This window comes from Melanerpes formicivorus, unplaced genomic scaffold, assembly GCF_026170545.1.
Source record: "Melanerpes formicivorus ecotype bairdi unplaced genomic scaffold, bMelFor1.0.p_v2 SCAF_10, whole genome shotgun sequence".
Lineage (NCBI taxonomy): Eukaryota > Metazoa > Chordata > Aves > Piciformes > Picidae > Melanerpes > Melanerpes formicivorus.
In genome coordinates this window covers 853,846-872,422 of record NW_027142362.1, presented here as the reverse complement: position 1 = coordinate 872,422, position 18,577 = coordinate 853,846, and the positions used below count along the sequence as shown (strand labels likewise).

At 45.4% G+C, this 18,577-nt stretch overlaps 1 protein-coding gene across 4 annotated transcripts in view; it reads right to left on the bottom strand.

Moving 5' to 3' along the window:
* The window catches only part of ADAMTS17 (ADAM metallopeptidase with thrombospondin type 1 motif 17), a 187,410-nt gene that overhangs the window by 35,061 nt on the left and 133,772 nt on the right, over nucleotides 1–18,577 (bottom strand). For all 4 annotated transcript variants that reach the window (XM_068143316.1, XM_068143312.1, XM_068143313.1 and 1 more), the window contains 4 exons: nucleotides 16,011–16,091; nucleotides 10,371–10,528; nucleotides 6,002–6,161; nucleotides 3,800–3,935 (listed from right to left, as the gene is read on the bottom strand). In XM_068143316.1, the coding sequence (XP_067999417.1) occupies nucleotides 3,800–3,935; nucleotides 6,002–6,161; nucleotides 10,371–10,528; nucleotides 16,011–16,091 (535 nt within the window). The remainder of the gene's footprint in view (nucleotides 1–3,799; nucleotides 3,936–6,001; nucleotides 6,162–10,370; nucleotides 10,529–16,010; nucleotides 16,092–18,577) is intronic.

Sequence of the window (18,577 nt, the reverse complement as noted above, 5' to 3'; positions counted from 1 at the left end):
TGACCATCAACAATTAAAGCTGGAAAGAAAAGATGCTGACCCACATGAACAGCAAGGTCACAGGAGAGCCCTCCAGTGAGGAAAGGAGGCTGTGGAGCAAAACCAGTTTATGGGAAAGAGTCTATGACATGCTTGGTGGTAGCAGAAAACCAGCGCTTGGGGTCAGGAGACACATTCAAGTGCTAAGCAGTGAAAACAAGGACTTGGCTCTCCTGTGGCTGTCTGCAGACGAAGGCAGGGATTTCTGGCTTTTATCCTGCTGTTAAGCATCTGTGTAGGAACACCACACATTCAGCAGGTCCCTGAAAGAACTCAACCTCTACTAAAATCTATTACAGCAAAGAGGAGGAAAATTAATAGCTTTTGCACACAAGCCATTACAAGTCTAGCAGTCGGGAGACTTCACGTGCGTTTGGTTCTCTTCCTGCACGGGAGGGAAGCAGTTTCGCATTCACAGACCCAACCACGCATGCTGAAGTGTGTGGCCACTGGCCGACCTGTGTTTTCAGTAATAACAGCTGATGGGATCTGTGATTTCTGAGCCTCGTGCCAACATGAGTGCTGGGCTTGCCTATGCGTTTGGGTTGGTGCTCAGCGCGCTGGAAGCAACCCATACACACCGCATGCAAGAATCCAGATTCCATCTGGTTACAGCCGGGGTTTGTAAAAAATATCTGAAGGGCTAGGCAAAGGATTAGAATAAAGAGGTGCTAATAGGGTGCAGTTGGGACAGGAAAGGAAGCTGTAAAGAATTTAATGGAAAAAGAGGGTCAAGGAACATAATAAAATAGGAAGAAAAAGAGGCATTTTTTTAAAGGTGAAAGAGTAACAATAATAAAGAATGAAAGATTCTTTTATTTTTGCCAGTTTCAACAAAACCCCACAGAAAATTCTCTGCTCTGACGTTTGATTTGAAAACATGTCAGTGTATCCCAGCCTTTTTTCAGTCCTGCTTTGGTTTGTTCAGATGCTGGGTTGCAGTTGCAGATTTCTAATCTTCTCCTTGGCCTCATGAAACTATTGTCCCCACATCAGCTGGCTCTCCCAGGAGGTGGCTGAAGCTCACAGGACTATGTAATTTGCAAAGCAGTTTGGGATCGTGCTGGTAGGAAGATGCTGTTGTTACACCACACCTTCCCCCCTGCACCAGATCACTTTATAATGGGGGTTATTGGTTTTTATTTTTGTGGCTTATTGCTTTTTATTTTTATTACAGTCTCAACAGCCTCCTCCTCTTCCTCTGTTTATACAACATGATGTCACACTGTCCCAAAGAGTCTGCAATCCAGAATATGGATGGAATGAGAGAGGAAGCAAAGGCACAGTGTGGGATAGCGAATGGAAGCACACCCAAAAGAGAAACAGAGCCTGAGTGTCCTGTGACCCAGTCCTGGGCTGGCCATAAGACTGTTTCCCAGGGAGAAATCATCTGCAAGGTGATTCTTTTAAATTTTGCATAGAAGTGTAAATGTAGTTCAAAAGGAACAAACCAGAGCAGGTCTGCTACAGAAAGGAAAGCATTGTTCTTTCTTCTGACCTCAGGTAAGGGCTTAGGTCTGAGTGGAAATGGGAAAGGACCTTATTGTAACAAGATGCTACAATAATTTTACTTGAAACCCTAAAACAAATTCAGGGCTTATAAGAAAAGCATTTCCATGGTGAAAGAGAATGGTTCTTTAAGATGTTCTTGGTCAGAGAATATGCTAAGCATTCATTTTGAATAGCTGGGTGGGCAAACACAAGTGGAAAGTTAAATTCTACAGAGGCGCAGGGAATGTGCTCCTGAAAATATTTCCAGTTAAAAGCATGTTAAGTGTGAAAGTGTAGTCTACATGAAGTGAGCAAGGGACTGTGGTCTATCAGCTCATCAGTAGGCATTCTGTGGCCTTTTTGGGTACCAAGCATATTTGGTGTCTGCTGTCACTGCCCTGAAACAGTGAGAGTGTCACTGTGCCAGTGCTAATTGCTCCTGGGGAGAACTGTGCTAAATTGTGGCTATGAATTGCCAGGAAGCTCCACACAGAAGAAGAGATGCTTTGGAATGACATTTAAGGATTGGCCCTGAATTCCCAAAGGAACACCACCTGGATATAGGAACAGAGTCTTTCTTTCTCAGAAGATTTAATTTGATTTAACTTAACTCGCTGTCACTGCCCAGGAGCAGCAGCAATGTCACGGTGACAGTGTGCAACAAAGAGGAGACTTCACCAAGTGCTTGTGGCCATGGAGGTCCTACTGAGAGAGAGCACTGTGCATCTCGTGGCTCTAATAGATCTGATAGCCAAGACTTGTCTTTGTTGCTCTCAGCCAGTGGAGGCAGAAGCTGACCGCTCCTTCAAGAGCTAAATTGCTTTTCTTCATCCCTACCACCTGGAACCTCTGCATTTACCTGCCTGGGCTCACTCCAGTCCCCTCCCAATAGCTTCACAAAAGGTCTAGAAGAAATATTTCATGCCAGGGCAGAAACACAAACAGATGCTGCCTGTTTCTGTTTTTCTAAGAGAAGGACATGACAGAAATCCCAGCATCACTGAATGTAGGAAAATTCCTCATGGAAATGACAGCTCCTTGAAGTGGTTGGGGCTAGGCTCTCCTTACACACCTGGGTATGTTGTGGTGCCTTTCAGTACCACTGAAAGCAGCACGGCCACAATATTGCACTGCAGCAAAAACAGGCAGTGCAGACAGAAAACAAGACCTGAAAGAGCCTGGCCTTTTTTGATGGATTACCTGACACTGGATTTCCCTGCTTCAGGGCACTTTAATCAGAGTGCAGGTCTAATTAGAAGGAAGTGTGCTGTTTCTCATTTTCCCTATTGTTTCTGCCAGCAGGATTAGCTTTGTGGGGATGTTTCCCTGGCTTGCCTGATTATACCAGATGCAACAGCAAGCAGGTTGTTGTGAATGTGGTTATTTAGATACTGCTGAGCTTTATCCTAACTTGATTTTATGTTCTAACTACTATCAAAAGTGGAATGTCTACACTACTCCACAATGCTCAGCATTACTGCAGAGCAGAGGGAATTTTTCTGTCAGCTAACAAACGGAACAAATTAATTTGCCTTCCTGTGTTTTGTCCTGTTGGCCAGAAATGTCTTTTTAATACAATGCAGATCAATATTAATTCAGCTAAAAGTGCTTGCCAAATTAAAAAAAAAGAGCTTTTTGTGATTTTTAGAACTTATTACTGTTGGATCTCTAATTACATCCAACTGATGCAGAAAAGCACCCTTACTGAAGAAAGCATCTAAGATGTTTTTCATCATCGTTTCTTAACTTCATCAAGATTCACCTATGTTTCCAAAACGATAAAGGTATTGCATGACACTGTAAAACCTCACACAAAGGAGAGATACTCCTTGCCTAGAGACTCCCAGTCCAAACTATGCTAATACAGCTCAAGCATGCAGTACAGCAGGGCACCTAGAGTAGCTGTGAGTTGTTTGAAACATCTTTTGTAGCACTGACAATTAATCAGCCCCTACTCTGTGCTGATTCAAAAACCCAAAGGCTAGACAGGTAGTAATTACACTCTTGTTTAACTTCACACTGCAAGAGGCAGCCAAGGGGAAAAGAAAGCCGTACCCAAAGAATGCATGAAGGCAGCCTGCGTGGAGGCTGGGCTTACTGGCCACAAATTAAATGGACAAAAGGAAATGAATATTACCGCTGGTTACTATGGCTAACAATCTGTCCCAATGCTTTCAGACACTTTCACCGCGTTCAGCAGAGGGCGGCTTTGGAAATGGGTGATCGGGGAAGGAAAAGGATTATTAGGTTTTACTTTGTAACTCCTTACCGTGACTGGCAGGGGTGTGTGTTACATTTCCTGACCTGGGGCTCAGGGCGAGTCACTCGCTGGCAGTCACTGTCGTTCACCAGTGTCATGGTCTTGTTAATAATCCGAGTACAGGACACGATGGTTTTCCGCTCACCTACAAGGCAAATAAAACCCAACTCTGAAAAAAGAAGCCACTGGCTAAGAACAAAACCAAAACTCAAAAGCTAGGAGCTCCTGCCTATCTCTGCAGGTGTAATCTCCACAAGACTGCTCTGCAAGAAATGTTAGTTCCCACTTCTGTCTTATCTTTGCATTGTTCTGGGTTGTGGTGGGGTTTATTTTTTTGGTTGGGGGTTGCTTTGTTTGTTCTTGTTTGTTTTGTTCAGAAAAGCTATAAATCTTTGCCCAGTAATTGTGAAACTGATTGCTTCCCAGGAACAACATGGTGAACTTTCTCTTTTTAGTGTTTAATACTGATACAACCTCGAAAACAATTTGGTTTCATTTCTGGTTCCTCTCCACATCTTGCTGTGCCCTGTAATCAGCAGGACAGATGTGCCAGCTCTGTAAGCTGAAACCACACAACCATCCATCCCTTGGTGATTGATAATGACAGGACAGCTGCCTCTTGCTGCTTTCCTGGGTGATCCTGCTCTGTCAGGGAGGGTGGACTAGATGATCTCCCAAGGTCCCTTCCAAGCCCTATCATTCTGTGATTCTATGATTCAGGAAGAGTCAGGTCAAAAAGGAATGACCAAGGTTCAAGAGTGATAAACTGGGCTTGCTGGTGTTTCAACAAGAGTGAACTTCAGCCACCAAAACAATGTATTTCTCATCTGCTGCTCCTTCAGCTATACTATTTTAACATCCTGCCAGTTACACCCCTCTCAGGAGAAGTCAGGATTTCTCACACAAACTGTCTGTGCATCAGGAGATGCATCAGTGTGGCACTCGGGGTTCAGCCTTCCACTGTGTGACATCAGGAAAGCTGTGCCACAGGGTGCTGACAGTGATGTGACAAGGAGAATGCCATCCCTGCACCACTGACTTTGCCTTAGTGCTAATTACTGTGGTTTCTGAGATCCTCTTCTTCACCCCAAGTCTGCACCAAATTGAGTTTATTTATGATCTGCAGCAGATAATGAAAAGATAATTCAAATTCTGTTAATAAAAAAGCATGTGAGAGTGAGAAGGACCTCCCCAGCTTGGATAAGTAGGAAAAGCATCTGACAACCAAAACATGAGATCAATTGCCATCCAAGTTCCTACTGGTAGGAGTTATGTTGCCAGGTACTGATTTGATTTGAACCTGTGGCAGGCAAATGAAGAGAGCCACAAACAAATTTCCTACTCATTCATGTGAGTGTTCAATGGCTCTGAGAAATTATTGTTTTGATACATGAATAGAAGTTAAGTATCCATTTTAAAGTGAGTTCTGCTTACAGAAATTTTTTTCCCAGGATTTGAGTAAACAGTGAGCCTGCAAATGGGAAGATGAGCACTCTCTCCTTCTGCTATATGATGTGATCAATAACTGGGTCTGCTGGTGAAGAAAGACTGGCCAGAATGCATGGAAATGGTCCATTTTTTTCAGGGAAAAAAATCTACTTCCAGCACTGAAAATTCAACGGACAGTGGCTGACAAACCAGTCTCTGGTTTCACAGGCATCAATTCCCTGCAGGGCTTCAGCAAATCTGTCTCAGCACATCCCAGGGACCATCTGCCAAGTCTGATTTGCACTGTGCTTATGTACTCCCAGAAAGTACACCCCACATGAAAGGGCTTCTGATGCAATCTCCAGCAGTTGTCACAGCAGCACTGCCCCTGTTTCATCCCTGGGGAAGGAAGTGTCTCAGTGAACATGCCTGAACACCTGTGAGAACTCTGCTCCAAGAATGCGATGGGGGCTTGAGATACAGAGATGCGCGCAGCACCCTGAGCCATCCGCGGAGCGCGGCTCCAGGTGCAGTCCCTGCCCACCCTAACGAGCCAACAAAGCAGCGTCCTGGCCAAACTGCTGGGTGAAAATTAACTGTGGTCTGTGGGTGATAGTTGGGAGAGCTGGTGAGGATGACCTCTCCTTTGGGTTCACAATGGCAATATCCATTCCCATGGCCAGTTTCCTTCATGCTTTGGCATGTCTTCCGCAGGTACCTCTCTGACAGCTGATGTCTGCAGACACGGTACAGCAAGTCCCCCAAGCTTCCAAAGAGCCTTACCTCCTCCACACTGCACGCTGCACCCTTCCCATCCGCTGTGTGTCCAGATGTACAAGGAATCCTGTTGCTTTTCTGGCTCGCTTCTGTTTTCAGCTGTGTAGTTTACAGGAATGGTGTATTCATAATGAATTCCATAATTCTGGTCATGGAATAACAGCACCTGGTTCAGCAGGAAAAGAAAAGCTGTTACACCACACTGTGTACTGGGAAAGCCAGCAGACTGCAGAGACAGCAACGCTGGAAATGCTCTCAGGCCAATACCTCTAAAATACAAGTACCTTGTGAAAGGCAAAGAAATCTTTAACTAGGACCCTGAAACTGCAGTGGTGTGGGTGAAACAGGGCACCTGCTGGAGCAGCAACTCTAACAGCCATGGAAATGTCTAAACCTGGAATTCGGTGCATAACTTCGTTTAAGCCACAAATGTGATCAGCAGGCCACTGGCTATCTAGAGAGGAATGGTAAGGCAACAGGAAGCATTACACCAGCAGTTTTCACACAACTGTTTTACAGTTGTATTAATTAGTGTGCTTTTATATTCTAGAAGCCTTTCTAGATAACAGAGGAGATAAAGTGAGGGTCACTTAATCAGTAAGTACCTGGAGTCTGAAAGCACTCATCATACCTGTCCTACCCTATTTCCCTCATGAGGAGAGTGAGGCTTATGGCTGGGGACCTTTGTAGAGAATGAAGCAGTTCTGGGTTCACACTGCACTGTTTGTGGATCACGGTCCTGGGCAGCCTGCTATCCTACTTGAGCAGGGTTTGGACGAGACAACCTCCAGAGTCCTTCTCAAATTCAACCACTGGGACTCTGTGAGCTGCAGCAGTTACTGCTGTGTTTGAGTTGGGCTGCAGCAGTCCACTGGTTGAAGACAGAAGGGTTTATTAACATATCTGAAGGATCAAGGTGATCCTTCTCAATGCAAAAGCAGCCAATAGAAACCCCCCCCCAACCAAAAATGGCTCATGCATCCTGGGAGATGTGTCACTCAAAGTGAGCATGACTGTTCCTGCCTAGAAGTTGTAGGAGAAGGATTTTGTCTCAGAAACCTGAGGATGGCAAAGAAGAGCAGTATCATACAGCTGCTGGCAACATAAATATTTTCATACCCTGCAGACTGCTAGATGAAGGTGAAACCTGCTTCCAAGAGCAGGCTGATTATTTCCCACAGAGTCACATATGATATCTCTAGTGTTACTACTCCTAAATTCCCTGACTGTCAACAAACACAGAGGAACAGAGAAAATTGGTCATTTTTGCACCACGGGCAGATGAGAGCTTTAGTCCTTTTTTTATTTACATGTTTGGCTTCATTTGTCTCTCACTTTCACCGGTGTGTGTCAGAAGTGATTAGAAGACACCCAAATGACTGTGAGGTCCATGGAATCTGAGCTGCCACAGCATTAACAAATGCCACATTCGGTGCTACTGAAATACTGATGGTGTGGCTTTAGCCTTATACCTCTTATCCCATAACCTCAGCACCATTAGACGTGTGGATTCTGCTGGCTCTCGCCACCAGCTGAAACAGGAGCAGCACCTTACCAGCTAAGATCTTTTAAGCAGGGCTATTGGAATTAAGCAACCCACAGTGCAATCCAAAAAAAGGGCAAATTTGTAAATGGTATTTTCTCTCCATCACCATTGTCTCCCATTCAGATTTGTAGAAATCACTCCCACTTCACCAACAGTCTCACTAAAAAGCTGTCATAAGCTAATTTAACAACTCCCCTCACCTAACTATATGTGCTGAAAGAGGGGGTCCAACTTGCAGCCACCGACAGACTGGAGGTCTGTGGGACTGCACAGATTTAGCACACAGGAGTTGGTCTGCATGGTGCAGAACTCTGGGCAGAAAAATGTCTTCCATAAGATGGGGAGAACAAAGGTATGGTTTTGCTTCAGCTACAAAGGGAGCCTTACCATGAGAAGTGAATACCAAGGTTGGGGCCAGTCAGCCATCATTAGTTTAAAAGATGAATGTGTTTTCTTTAAACACAATTGGAAATACCAGGCAGGCAGAGGCAGAGAGCTGAAGTCTCGCTCTGGCTTTCTTTAAGGGCATGAGATAGGAACAGCTTGTTCTACAGAACTGATCAATCAGTCTTGCCTAAAGCATCTTTATGCTCTGGGAGTGTTTGGTTGTCCTCTGTTGCCAAGAGGAGGTCTAGCACAGGCCTAGTTACACAAACACGAATATCTCCAAGAAATATACTTACAGCAATGCACTTGGAGAAATGCCTCAAGTATTAAAACCTAGCTCCCAAAAAGAAATCCTTATTATCTCAATATGGGTGCAAGACTAGGGAGTCTAAGGGCCCATATGAAACCAATTTCATGCAATTTTGTAGCCATGTATAATTGGGGTGTGTGTGTATGTGTGTATAATTGGTTTCAAATGCAGGTCACAATGGACTGACTGAAGCTTCTGGCTCTATGTCAGTCCAGTGTATCCCACCACTGTTTGAACACCAGTTTTCTATTTAGAGGCAACTGGTAACTATCCTGCCTTCCTTGTGTTGAAAGAATGAAACCCACTACCCTGTATCAAGGAAAAGATTAATAATCTGATTTGGAGAAAAGACTTCACATGTGCTTTGTTTACAACTGGCAGTGATTTTATACCATGTTTTTTTAATGCTCTGGTAACTCTTCCTTTTCTCCTTTTTCATAATTTCTAGGGGTGAAGGTGAAGAAGGAAAATGTCCTCTGCTCCTACCTGCTGAAAATGCTAGTCTATACCTAAAAACGGAGGGCTCGTAATCGCTGCGTTCCTGTGTTAGTCACTCTGTAACGAGTATTTCTTTGAAAACAAAGCTCTACTGAGGCTGAAGTTCACAGCATGCTGCCACCAGATTTTACTGCACTACACCTCAAGCAAGTAAGATCCTGGAAGGTTCCAAGAGCTGGCAAAGGAAGCCTGTGCAGCATCTTCACAAATGGTACCCAAACGGTACCCTTTTCTTACATGAGTTTATGAAGACCATGGTAGTACAAGATACTTTGTCAGAATCCTGGTTTCAGGAGGGAAGACTTGTGTTAAGGCTGAAGTCAAGCAGAAACTGATGCTTCTGATGATGAAGGCTCCTGTATATACCTGCTGTGTGTGGGCAGCCACTGAATTACATGGCTGAGCCAAGAAGGAGCTGGTGTGCCCAAACCAGCACCACTGACTACTTCAGGAGTAACCTCCAGCTTTATGCTGCTTTGTATGTGAAGCTGGTACACTCACTAATCTGTCTGAGAAAGCAAAGACAAAACCCTCACGTTCCTAGGCAGTGAAAGCACTGACAAAGTAGAGTATTATTACGTGTGTGTGTGTGTGTGTGAAATGTGAAAGCAGCCTTTGAGCTTTTTCAAACTGTTGCACAATGGAAGTCAACGAGACAAAAAAACTCAGGAGGAGGAAAGGGAGAAACTCCTGATTTTTAGCAGTGCTCATAGATAGCCTTCAGCGAACAAACGTGGCAAAAAAATCACAAGAAGCGGCATACAGAAACATGTCATGGGGAAAAAAGCTCTAGGAACTAATGCATACATTAAAATGCTCCATGTTTCTATGCCAACCTTGCTCTACTGTAAAGCTCTCTGAAGACTTTCCACTAATGACACAGATGTGAGACAGACATTGGTACAGCTATTTTACAGAGAGAAAAGTTGAGATTACTACCAACATTAAAAGGACTTGCCCATGATCTACCCCCTCACCCACTAGTGACAGGACCGGGACTACAGTCCTGTTCTTCTGGCCCAGGTGGACTTCCCAGCCCTGCTCTCATACAGCAGCCACATGACTGTTTAGGAACATTAGGAAAAACACTTTCAAGAACACCTCTAAATACATGAAACCGAAAAAGCAACATAAACAAGGAACATTTCTGTGTGTAACTAAGTCACTATGGAGGATCAAATTCATGTGTATCGTCCACTCATGCCAAACCTGCATCTCTTCTGTTAGAGGAACTGTATTTAAGTACAGAATACCTTTGGCATAAGCTGAGAAGGCATTTCAGCAAACATCCTTTCATGTGTGTGAGTGGGTAAGTCCAGGGGAAAAAGAAGGTCCCTGGAAATATACATCCTCTAGAATGGACCTGTCACATTGTCTGGGACACACTACAGGGGTATCCTGACCAGACATCAGCTTTCTGGGACACTGCATGCTCCCCCAAAACAGAGTAGGGAGATGAGTTTCTCCAGCCCTTGCTGCAGCCCATGCTGCAAATGAATGCAAAGGGAGGCACCACAGCATAGCTTTAAAAAACTCTGGTGAGGAAGCAAACAATCAAACTGTAACTTTCAGCTAGGATATAAACCTTTCATGTTGCATCACTTAAGAAACACAAACAAAGGATATAAAGTTACCATCAAGTGCAGTGGTATTTTAGTTGGTCCTTTGGCAGAGATTTTCTCCCACAGACCCCTTCGCACGTACCGGACAGTAGTGCCTGCGATCTGAAACTCACCGGGAAGCTCAATTTTCCAGTTGCTGTTAATGGATCTCTTACTGGAATCTTTTAAAGCTGGAATGAATCAAACAGCATGGAATAAAATGTAAGTGAATTTGTAATGACAGTATAGACTGCTGAGCTTCTGGCTCAGCCCACCTGAAGCAGAAGATGCAGTAGCTTGGAGTTCAAAAGAAAACAGAAGAGCCCTTTCGGGTGACTCGCCATGTTTCTGACGTGGGCATATTCTGTATTTCAGCTGATAAAGGCATTGCTAATTCCATTCACATTGCTCTTCAGTGTCAACCACGTCACACAAACTGGTCTTGCTAAGGTTTTGCTACTTAAAATTACTATGTGCTGCTTTCCAAGTAAGCGACAGGAGTTCTGGGCCATTGTGTCATGTTTCTGCCAGGAAAGGTTGGGCCAGATGATCCCTGAGGTCCCTTCCAGCCTGGTGCTCTGTGATTCCCTGTGACATTCCCCAGTTTCAAAACATTGAGGCATTCCCTGTGCTATTTCACTACCAGAAATATGAAAAGGAAGAAAGAAAGACTGTACAAAAGGAAATGAAAGGAAGGAGAGAAAACTACCCACTGCCCTTGAAAAAGTACTACTAATTTAGGACTGGATGGTGGAACTCTTCCACAGTTGGACCTATTTCAGGAACATGCCCAACCCCCCTGCCCCCAGCCCTGATAACCTGTTGTTGAATTCAGTTACATAGACAGCTCTGGTTTTGCAAACAAAAGCTTGCACAACTGAAATGTGTCCCTTTGAGTTTCAGCAAAGAGAGAGGAGACACCTGATCTAACTCCAGCACAGGAATCACAGTGAAATTCCAGCATCGTTTCACAGTGGGAGCCTATTGTTAGACTATTTCATGTACACTGTACAGATGTGTCTGCAGGCACCTGGGAACCAATGTGCTGTTAAAATGGTCCCTTGCATATCTTGTGGCCCAGGTCAATGTGAATTCTTGAAAACTCCTAGCATGGATCAGGATCCAGGACTATCCAGGGCTCCTTGTCCTCAATAAGCAGTATGCAGGCAGCCACCCTTCTCTGGAGGCTGAGAGCCCATACACAAGGTGCTCCGTGACTGCCTGCTTCCCTGCCCAGGAATGCCCAGGGCACATTTATCAACTGAGCATCATTTGTAGTCTCTAATCTCTGGGGAAGTCCAGAGCAGGTGGAGGTTGCAACGACCTCTGCATCGGTTTGTGCCTTTCTAAGGATCTGCATCTTGGGGAGTTGCTGGAGAAAGGTGGAACATCTTTCTGTCCTGCTGCACACAACCCTCCTGACAGCCCTCAAGCCCCAAGGTCAGGGTGAAGGGAAACTGCAGGTACGGCTTCCCTGGGAGGAGAGGGATGCACGTGAGGGAATGCTTGTTCTGGGGAAAGTTCTCTTTGGCACATAGACCAGGGGTATGATGGTGTCCTGCTATTTGCACACTACAGCAACACAACTCTTGTCTGCAGCTTACTTCTCACTTTGTTCCTTCTGTGAACTTCAGACAAAGTTATGAAGCAGGATTACTTTCCTCTGCCAAAGCCTAGTGGCTTCTAGGCAGATCAAAGCAGCCATCATGCTGTGGATGAGATAGTTTTATCTCCATGCAGCATGGCTGACTAGCAAAGATATCACAGTACATGTTCAAACAGTGTGCAAGAGCTTGAATGACTAAAACCACACTTTGGTTCCGGCTCATCATCAAAGGAAGAGAGCTTGCTCATTAAAACCAAAATGTTTGATCTTTGTGGACTTCATTCCTGGGAAAGGTTTGATTGTGGTTGCTGCAGGCACTGCTGCCTTAGTGATTGAAGAGACAGAGAGTTTGCCAACAGCCATATTCTCCAAGGTGCTCCTTGAGGATTGCAGGAATTGCACTAGAGGCTCAACAGTGTGTTTTGGCCTAAGCAGTTTTGACACTTTGTCTTCACTGCATGCAAATGCCTCACCAGCAGGGATCAATGCTGCAGCCATAAAACCTCCATGTCTCCTAGACACAGAGTACTGCTCTTCATCCAATGGCTTGTCAGACACAATTATTGCAGGCCTGCCTCTGCCTAGCCCCAGAGAGGACAGACTAAATTCAGTGGGGTGAACAGCGCCTGCTGCTATTATCAAAAGCTGTGCTTTTCATTCAAGCACTGTGGAATCATTCTGCAAGACAGCAAGTATTCTAACTGCATTTTAGAGAACAAGCAAAGCATGCAACAAAGAGCACATGCCTAACCTCCCAGAGAGCTCAGTGGCAGGAGCTGAGGAGTACAGGATACGCACAGCCTTCCCTGACAAAACTTGCCCGTGGTGGGAAAGCCCAAACAGGAAAGCAGTTGTGAGCCCAAGCAGCCCTCACTGATTCATGCTAGCACCCACAGAATTTCTTCCATTTTGAACAACTGACTGAAGCTCTACTGGGACCCTCTGTCTCAAACAGGGTAGTGAGGTACAGCTCTTTATCTTCTCCCCACTGTGGGTCCATTTAGAAAGGAGCAAGAATCCACTGGTACATCCCAAAGCTTTTTCTGGCTCAAAGCTGTACTGTGGAAGAGGAAAAGAAAAAGTAACTACCTGTAACTTCTTTTTCTCTTGTTGGCTGGAAGACAGGAACTGACCAATCTAATTCTAAACCTGGCATCTTGGCAGATCTTTATTTCCACCTGGGGTCCCTCCAGCTTGCTTCCAGCCTGTGGACACAAACTGCTGAGGCATTTCCTGCTCAAGGTGGTTTTCAAGCATTGCAGCCAGCTAAGGAAGCCAGCGTGGGCTGCCTGTAGGTGGAGGGAAATTCTTCAGGCACAGCTCCCAGCACATGTAATAATGATTCCAAATTATGCTGGGCTCATTTCCAAAGTGCTGTACCCGGTTCTGAGTGGAAATACAACCTGGTTGGACTCAGTTTTGTCAGAGTGACAGAAACAGAAAAGCCTTCTATGTTCAGACCTGGACTTACAAGGCATTATGAGGCCTATCAGTCATTGGATTTTGTTTTCTTGGTCATCTTTTTTGTCCTCCTGGAATATTCCAGCTGCTATTCTTCAGTGTAGGTTAGCAAGACATTGGGTATCTTTCCTTTGTGTCAAGTGTTCCTTGAAAGAGAAAACCCTGAAAAGCTTAGAGAGGTTCTCCTGGCTCGGGCCCATGAAGCAAACAGCTAAAAGCACTCAGAAGCTTTAACACAGCTGGATTTTTATCTGTCTTTGTATGATGCACACAGGGCTAAGTCCAGCTTTCACATATACACAGACCTAATCTTCACCACCCAATGGGGCAATACCTGCTCTAGTCAAGGTTACATGGGCACGATGAAGGGCAGTTGCTAGCTCCACATAAGTCTCTCAGTGCTGCAGCTATCTGCCAAAGCCCAAGCCCCAGACAAGCACGCTGTGCAAATCCCACCAAGACAAACAAAAAGGCTGGCTTCCAGAAGGCAGAGTACTTGCAAAACCCAAGGAAACACTGGCTCTCATTGTTCCACCAGTGCTTTGCTATGTCAAACATCTTACATGTAGGCGTAGCTCTCTCCCAGCAAGCTGGCTGCAGCGTAGTGGCAATGCTAGCAGTAGTGATACGTGCTTCCTAGCGAGAAGTGGCACAGATGCCAATGCTTTTGACCTAAGGGCAGCCTTCTTTTTCCCCTGAATCTGCAATGGAAAACAACTTTGGTACCATCTCTAGACAGAAAGCCAACATCACCAGACCTGAAATCCTGACACACTCACTCTGCAAATGTTTTTGGTGGCATTCTACATCCCAGAGCTGGATATTAATGTTTCCTTTTGGCCGTGGAGGTGGAGGATTATAAACAAAAGCCATGCAAATCAGAAACCAAGGGTCCTAGTCTGAGCTTTGCTATGACTTGCTGCACAGCTGTGAGCAAGTTGCAACACCTCAGTCCTCCTGCCTGCAAATCAGAGAGCAACAAGCTTCCTAATCCTCTCAGAGTTCCAGCCTTAGGCTTGATGTACCTCTGGGACTAATTCCATCTTTCAGAATGCTTTTCTGTCCTAAAACCTTGCAGTGTCTCTGCTCTAAGAAGCTCCCTTTGAGAGAATCAGAGCATGTACAGGTGAAAACGGCGCTTAATACTTCTCAGGCTAAGGGACAGCTGGAACATGCATCTCTCCCAACCACTGCAAAAGTGTCAGCATGTGGAAGGGCTGAAACACTGGTAGAGAAAGACAAAAGTCACGTGTCAATCAGCTCATCAACAGCAAGAGCAGCTTAGGTTTGACTACACAGGAATCTATGCGCTGGAAAAGCTCACTGAAGGAAGGAGAAAGTTTGGGGTTTTCTTTTATCCTTTTCTTCTCCCATACAGCATAAAGAAATGGAGAGAGAAGGAAGACAGGCTGCTGAGAGCGGTTGTGGAGTCTCCCTCTCTGGAGATATTCAAGACCTGCCTGGATGAGTTCCTGTGTGACCTGGTGATCCTGCTTTGGCAGGGGGGTTGGACTAGATGATCTCTCAAGGTCCCTTCCAGCCCCTTAACATTCTGTGATTCTGTGGAAGAATTCTCTCACTCTCAAGGGTGCAAAGGATTTTCAATGTGCTGGGTGGCATTTTCAGCCTTTGACAATTGTCCTTCATTCCCTGCTCTGCTACAGGCTTCCTGGGTGAATTCAGGGCAACAGTGCATTAGCATTTCTGTGACCTGCTCTCCCAAAACATAGATGAAAGTCATTGCATAGCAATGACACAAAAAGAAACACCCCTAACATGGGAGACGAGGCAGAGAACGTGCTGAGAGATGTGCATCACAGCTGACTGGCTGCATTTTACAAAGGAGCTCGCAGACTCTGCTCTCAACAATTAGTAATTGGACCTTAAATGTTGTCAGACTACCCTACAACAGCCTCACATACAAATCTAACCCATCACCCATGTTTGAAACTGACTCCCAACAGCAAAAAGAGAAGAAGCCTACTGCCCTCAAAAGGAAGGCAGAAGTAGAAATAAGAACAGGGTTAAAATTGTTTGACCTGAAAAAATTGAGGCAAGTGGATGAGAGGCTGCAGCTAGTCTATCTCTGAGAACAGGATCAGGACTTGGGTACAGCATTAAGTGAAAACTTGCTGGTGCAGGAAATTGCAGAGACAGCCTCATGGTCAGATTACTGAGGGATACCAGCTTCTGTGTCTGGCCTCTACTTCAGCCTGAGCTGGGCACCCTCCTAATCCATATCTGTGTCATTCCCTTCTCTAAATGCACTGTTCTGTTTTCCACTGCCTCCCAAAGTGGTGTGTGCTCCTGGCAGCGACGTTCAGCCCAGTGCCAAGTTCTGCTCAGGAACTCCTCTGTTTACATAAAAGTATTCTGTGGTTCTTTCAGGTTGCACAAGGACCTGTAAGTGCCACATACTATCACATCGAGCAAACGTCGTGAAACCAAGCCAGGAAAGCCGAGAGAGACTGCAACAGGAATGAAATCAACAGCCGCTTCCTGGCAACAGCAAATGGATCATCTTACAGGTCACTTAGAGAAGGTCATTCTAACAGAAAGCAGAGCTGAGCTTTGAATCAAAACATCTTTCTCTTTTGTCTTTTTACCCAGAAAACTGTGAGCAGGTTTATCCTCAACCACTCTGATCCGCCGGGCACCTGCAGGGATCACAGCTGCTTCGATGTAACCTATGGTAACACAAGAGCAGATGGATGAGAGCATGTCACAACCAGCCAGAGGCATCAATCATTCAGTATCTCACCATGAAAAGCACCAACTCCTGCCCAGGCTGGGGAGTGGGTGGGAAACACTTCAAATGGGACCCCTGCATTGGCTGCCAAGTTGCACTGCTGTGACACGTGTGACTATGACTCCCATTCCAGCCCCAGAAGAGGGAGAGAAACACAGAGGTACTGCCTAACTGGGACTTGGGGCTTGTGCCTGGGCTTAGTTAGATTTGCTCCCTTCCCATCAGCCTGGTTCTCCTGCACTACTGGCGGGGATGCACTAGGACTGTTCCTGAGCTGATCCAAAGTCACTGTCAGGAGTAATGCTGCACATCAGAGAACAGACATCTGAGATTTGAAATGAAGTTTCCAACGGACGCTCCTGCATCCCCGTCTGAGGGCACTGCCAAAGACTCTCTGAGCACCTGATGTGGTTGGGAAGTTTGTACAGCACCTCATCATATTTTTATAGAATTCTCTTGGGTTTTGTCTCTCTTTGCCTTTTCATGCTTCCTTCAGCAACCAGCAATATGACACAATTATACCACTTTGAGTAACAGACTAACACTAAGAATAATCAGGAGCTACAAGGAAATGTAGCCTATATTCCCCCCCACCCCGGAGTTATGGACGTGTCCATGGGGTGGCAAACGGGGCCATTTAAACTAGAAAGCTGAAGAACACCAGGGCCCAGTTCAAAAGTCTGGGAGCCAGGCAGAGTATTTGCACTGGCTTCACTGGACTCTGGATCAGGACCCTGTAAATGGCACTAATCTCATCACTACCATGACTTGATTTCTTCTAATTGGCCACCCAGTTCACTTTGCAGTGACACCTCTTTTGGGCTATTGCTCTCTTGATTCTTTTGGATTTTAAGTAGCTTACCCTGAATATTCAGAGACCAGTGCAGCTTAATGGCCATGTTTCTGCTGTGCTGTATGGGGTCCTCAAAGGGGATGCTGACAGCTTTGTGCATCTCAGGACTTAGTGATTCCCTCACCACTATGACATGGAGTGACGCAGACATGGATTTTCAGTCCCAGACTGTAGATTCATTTCTACCTGTCTGAACCAGCAGTGCCCAGCCCCTTTGCTGTGCTAGAAATAAGGCTTGAGCCCTTGGGTTTCATCAGGTGCATTGGGTAGACAGCTGATTTGGGTCAGACACAGTCCCTCTTTCTCTGATCATTGTACCTGAATTACATTTTTCATTTAACCCTTCTCAGCTCAGCTCTTTTTGCACTTACTCCTTGTTCCTTACTTCTCCCTTACTCAGGATATCTCAGAAACAGTCCATCAGGCCTTGCAGGAAAACCAGAAAGAGGGACAGGGAAGCTGCAGACCATGTCTATCTACAGAAGCCAGAGCTACTATGGAGTGGGTTTCACTGGGAAAAATTGTCACTCCCAAGGTCTTTTTTTTAGGGCAATACTGAAATCTGTTATGAAATCAAAGCAAACAGATATTGCATTTTATTCTAGATGTTGTCAGGAGTTGGTTTTTCATCAGCTGAGATACTAAATTAAAGTCAAACCATAGTCTTTCAGAAGTCACACATCCTCACTGCACCCCATGCATCTGCATATAAACCCAATTTACAGTAGCCACCAGGCAGGAGCACACAGCAAAGGTGTGATTAATGACACCCATCATGGGAAACAGGCCCTATGACACACCTGAACACCCCTGTTAGGAAGCCAGTTTGGAACATGCCCAAGTAATTCAGGTAATTTAATGTACCTGCTGGAGGACTATTTGCTTATTTATGTACTTATTAAGTCACAGGCCAGACACACATGGCCAGAGCTAAATCGTGCCGAGGCTGGGGTTCAGAGTTCCACTGAGGTTAATGGAAAGTCAGCCACCAACTTCAGTGAATTCTGAATCCATTCTCTGACCTAGCAGCAGCCAGGAGTGTGCCACACTGCTTGAGAGGTGCGCGAGCTGTGGAGCTGTGCTGGTGGTTCAGCTAGTGCCGTAACTGCACTCTCATTTCATCACTGTGCCATGAGAGAAACACCACATGGAAAAGTTGATTTGTATGTCACAATAGCAAATAGTGGAGTGTAAGCTATTAATAGCATATTAGCTCTGGAGACTGTTTAGTTTGGCCTTACACCAGATTGTGCTCCCCATGTAATTTCTAATCCTGACTGATGGCTTTAGGGGCTTGCATTCGCAGCTCCCGAATAAGGAGAAACGTACTCCGAGCCCACGTGGCACAACCCCGACTGCTGACCTTTACTCTTCTGTTAGTGAACTGTGAAACACTTTGCAGTTGTATGGGCCTGACCTATTCTCTCAGAGATGAAGCAGAATTCTTGGACATGTCCCACTGAGAGCACCTTGACACTCATTCCTTAGTTCCAGCACTACTGTGTGAGTTAGCAGTCAAATCCTACTGCAAACACACTAGATGACATCTGTGCAGATCTGCCACAGGTATA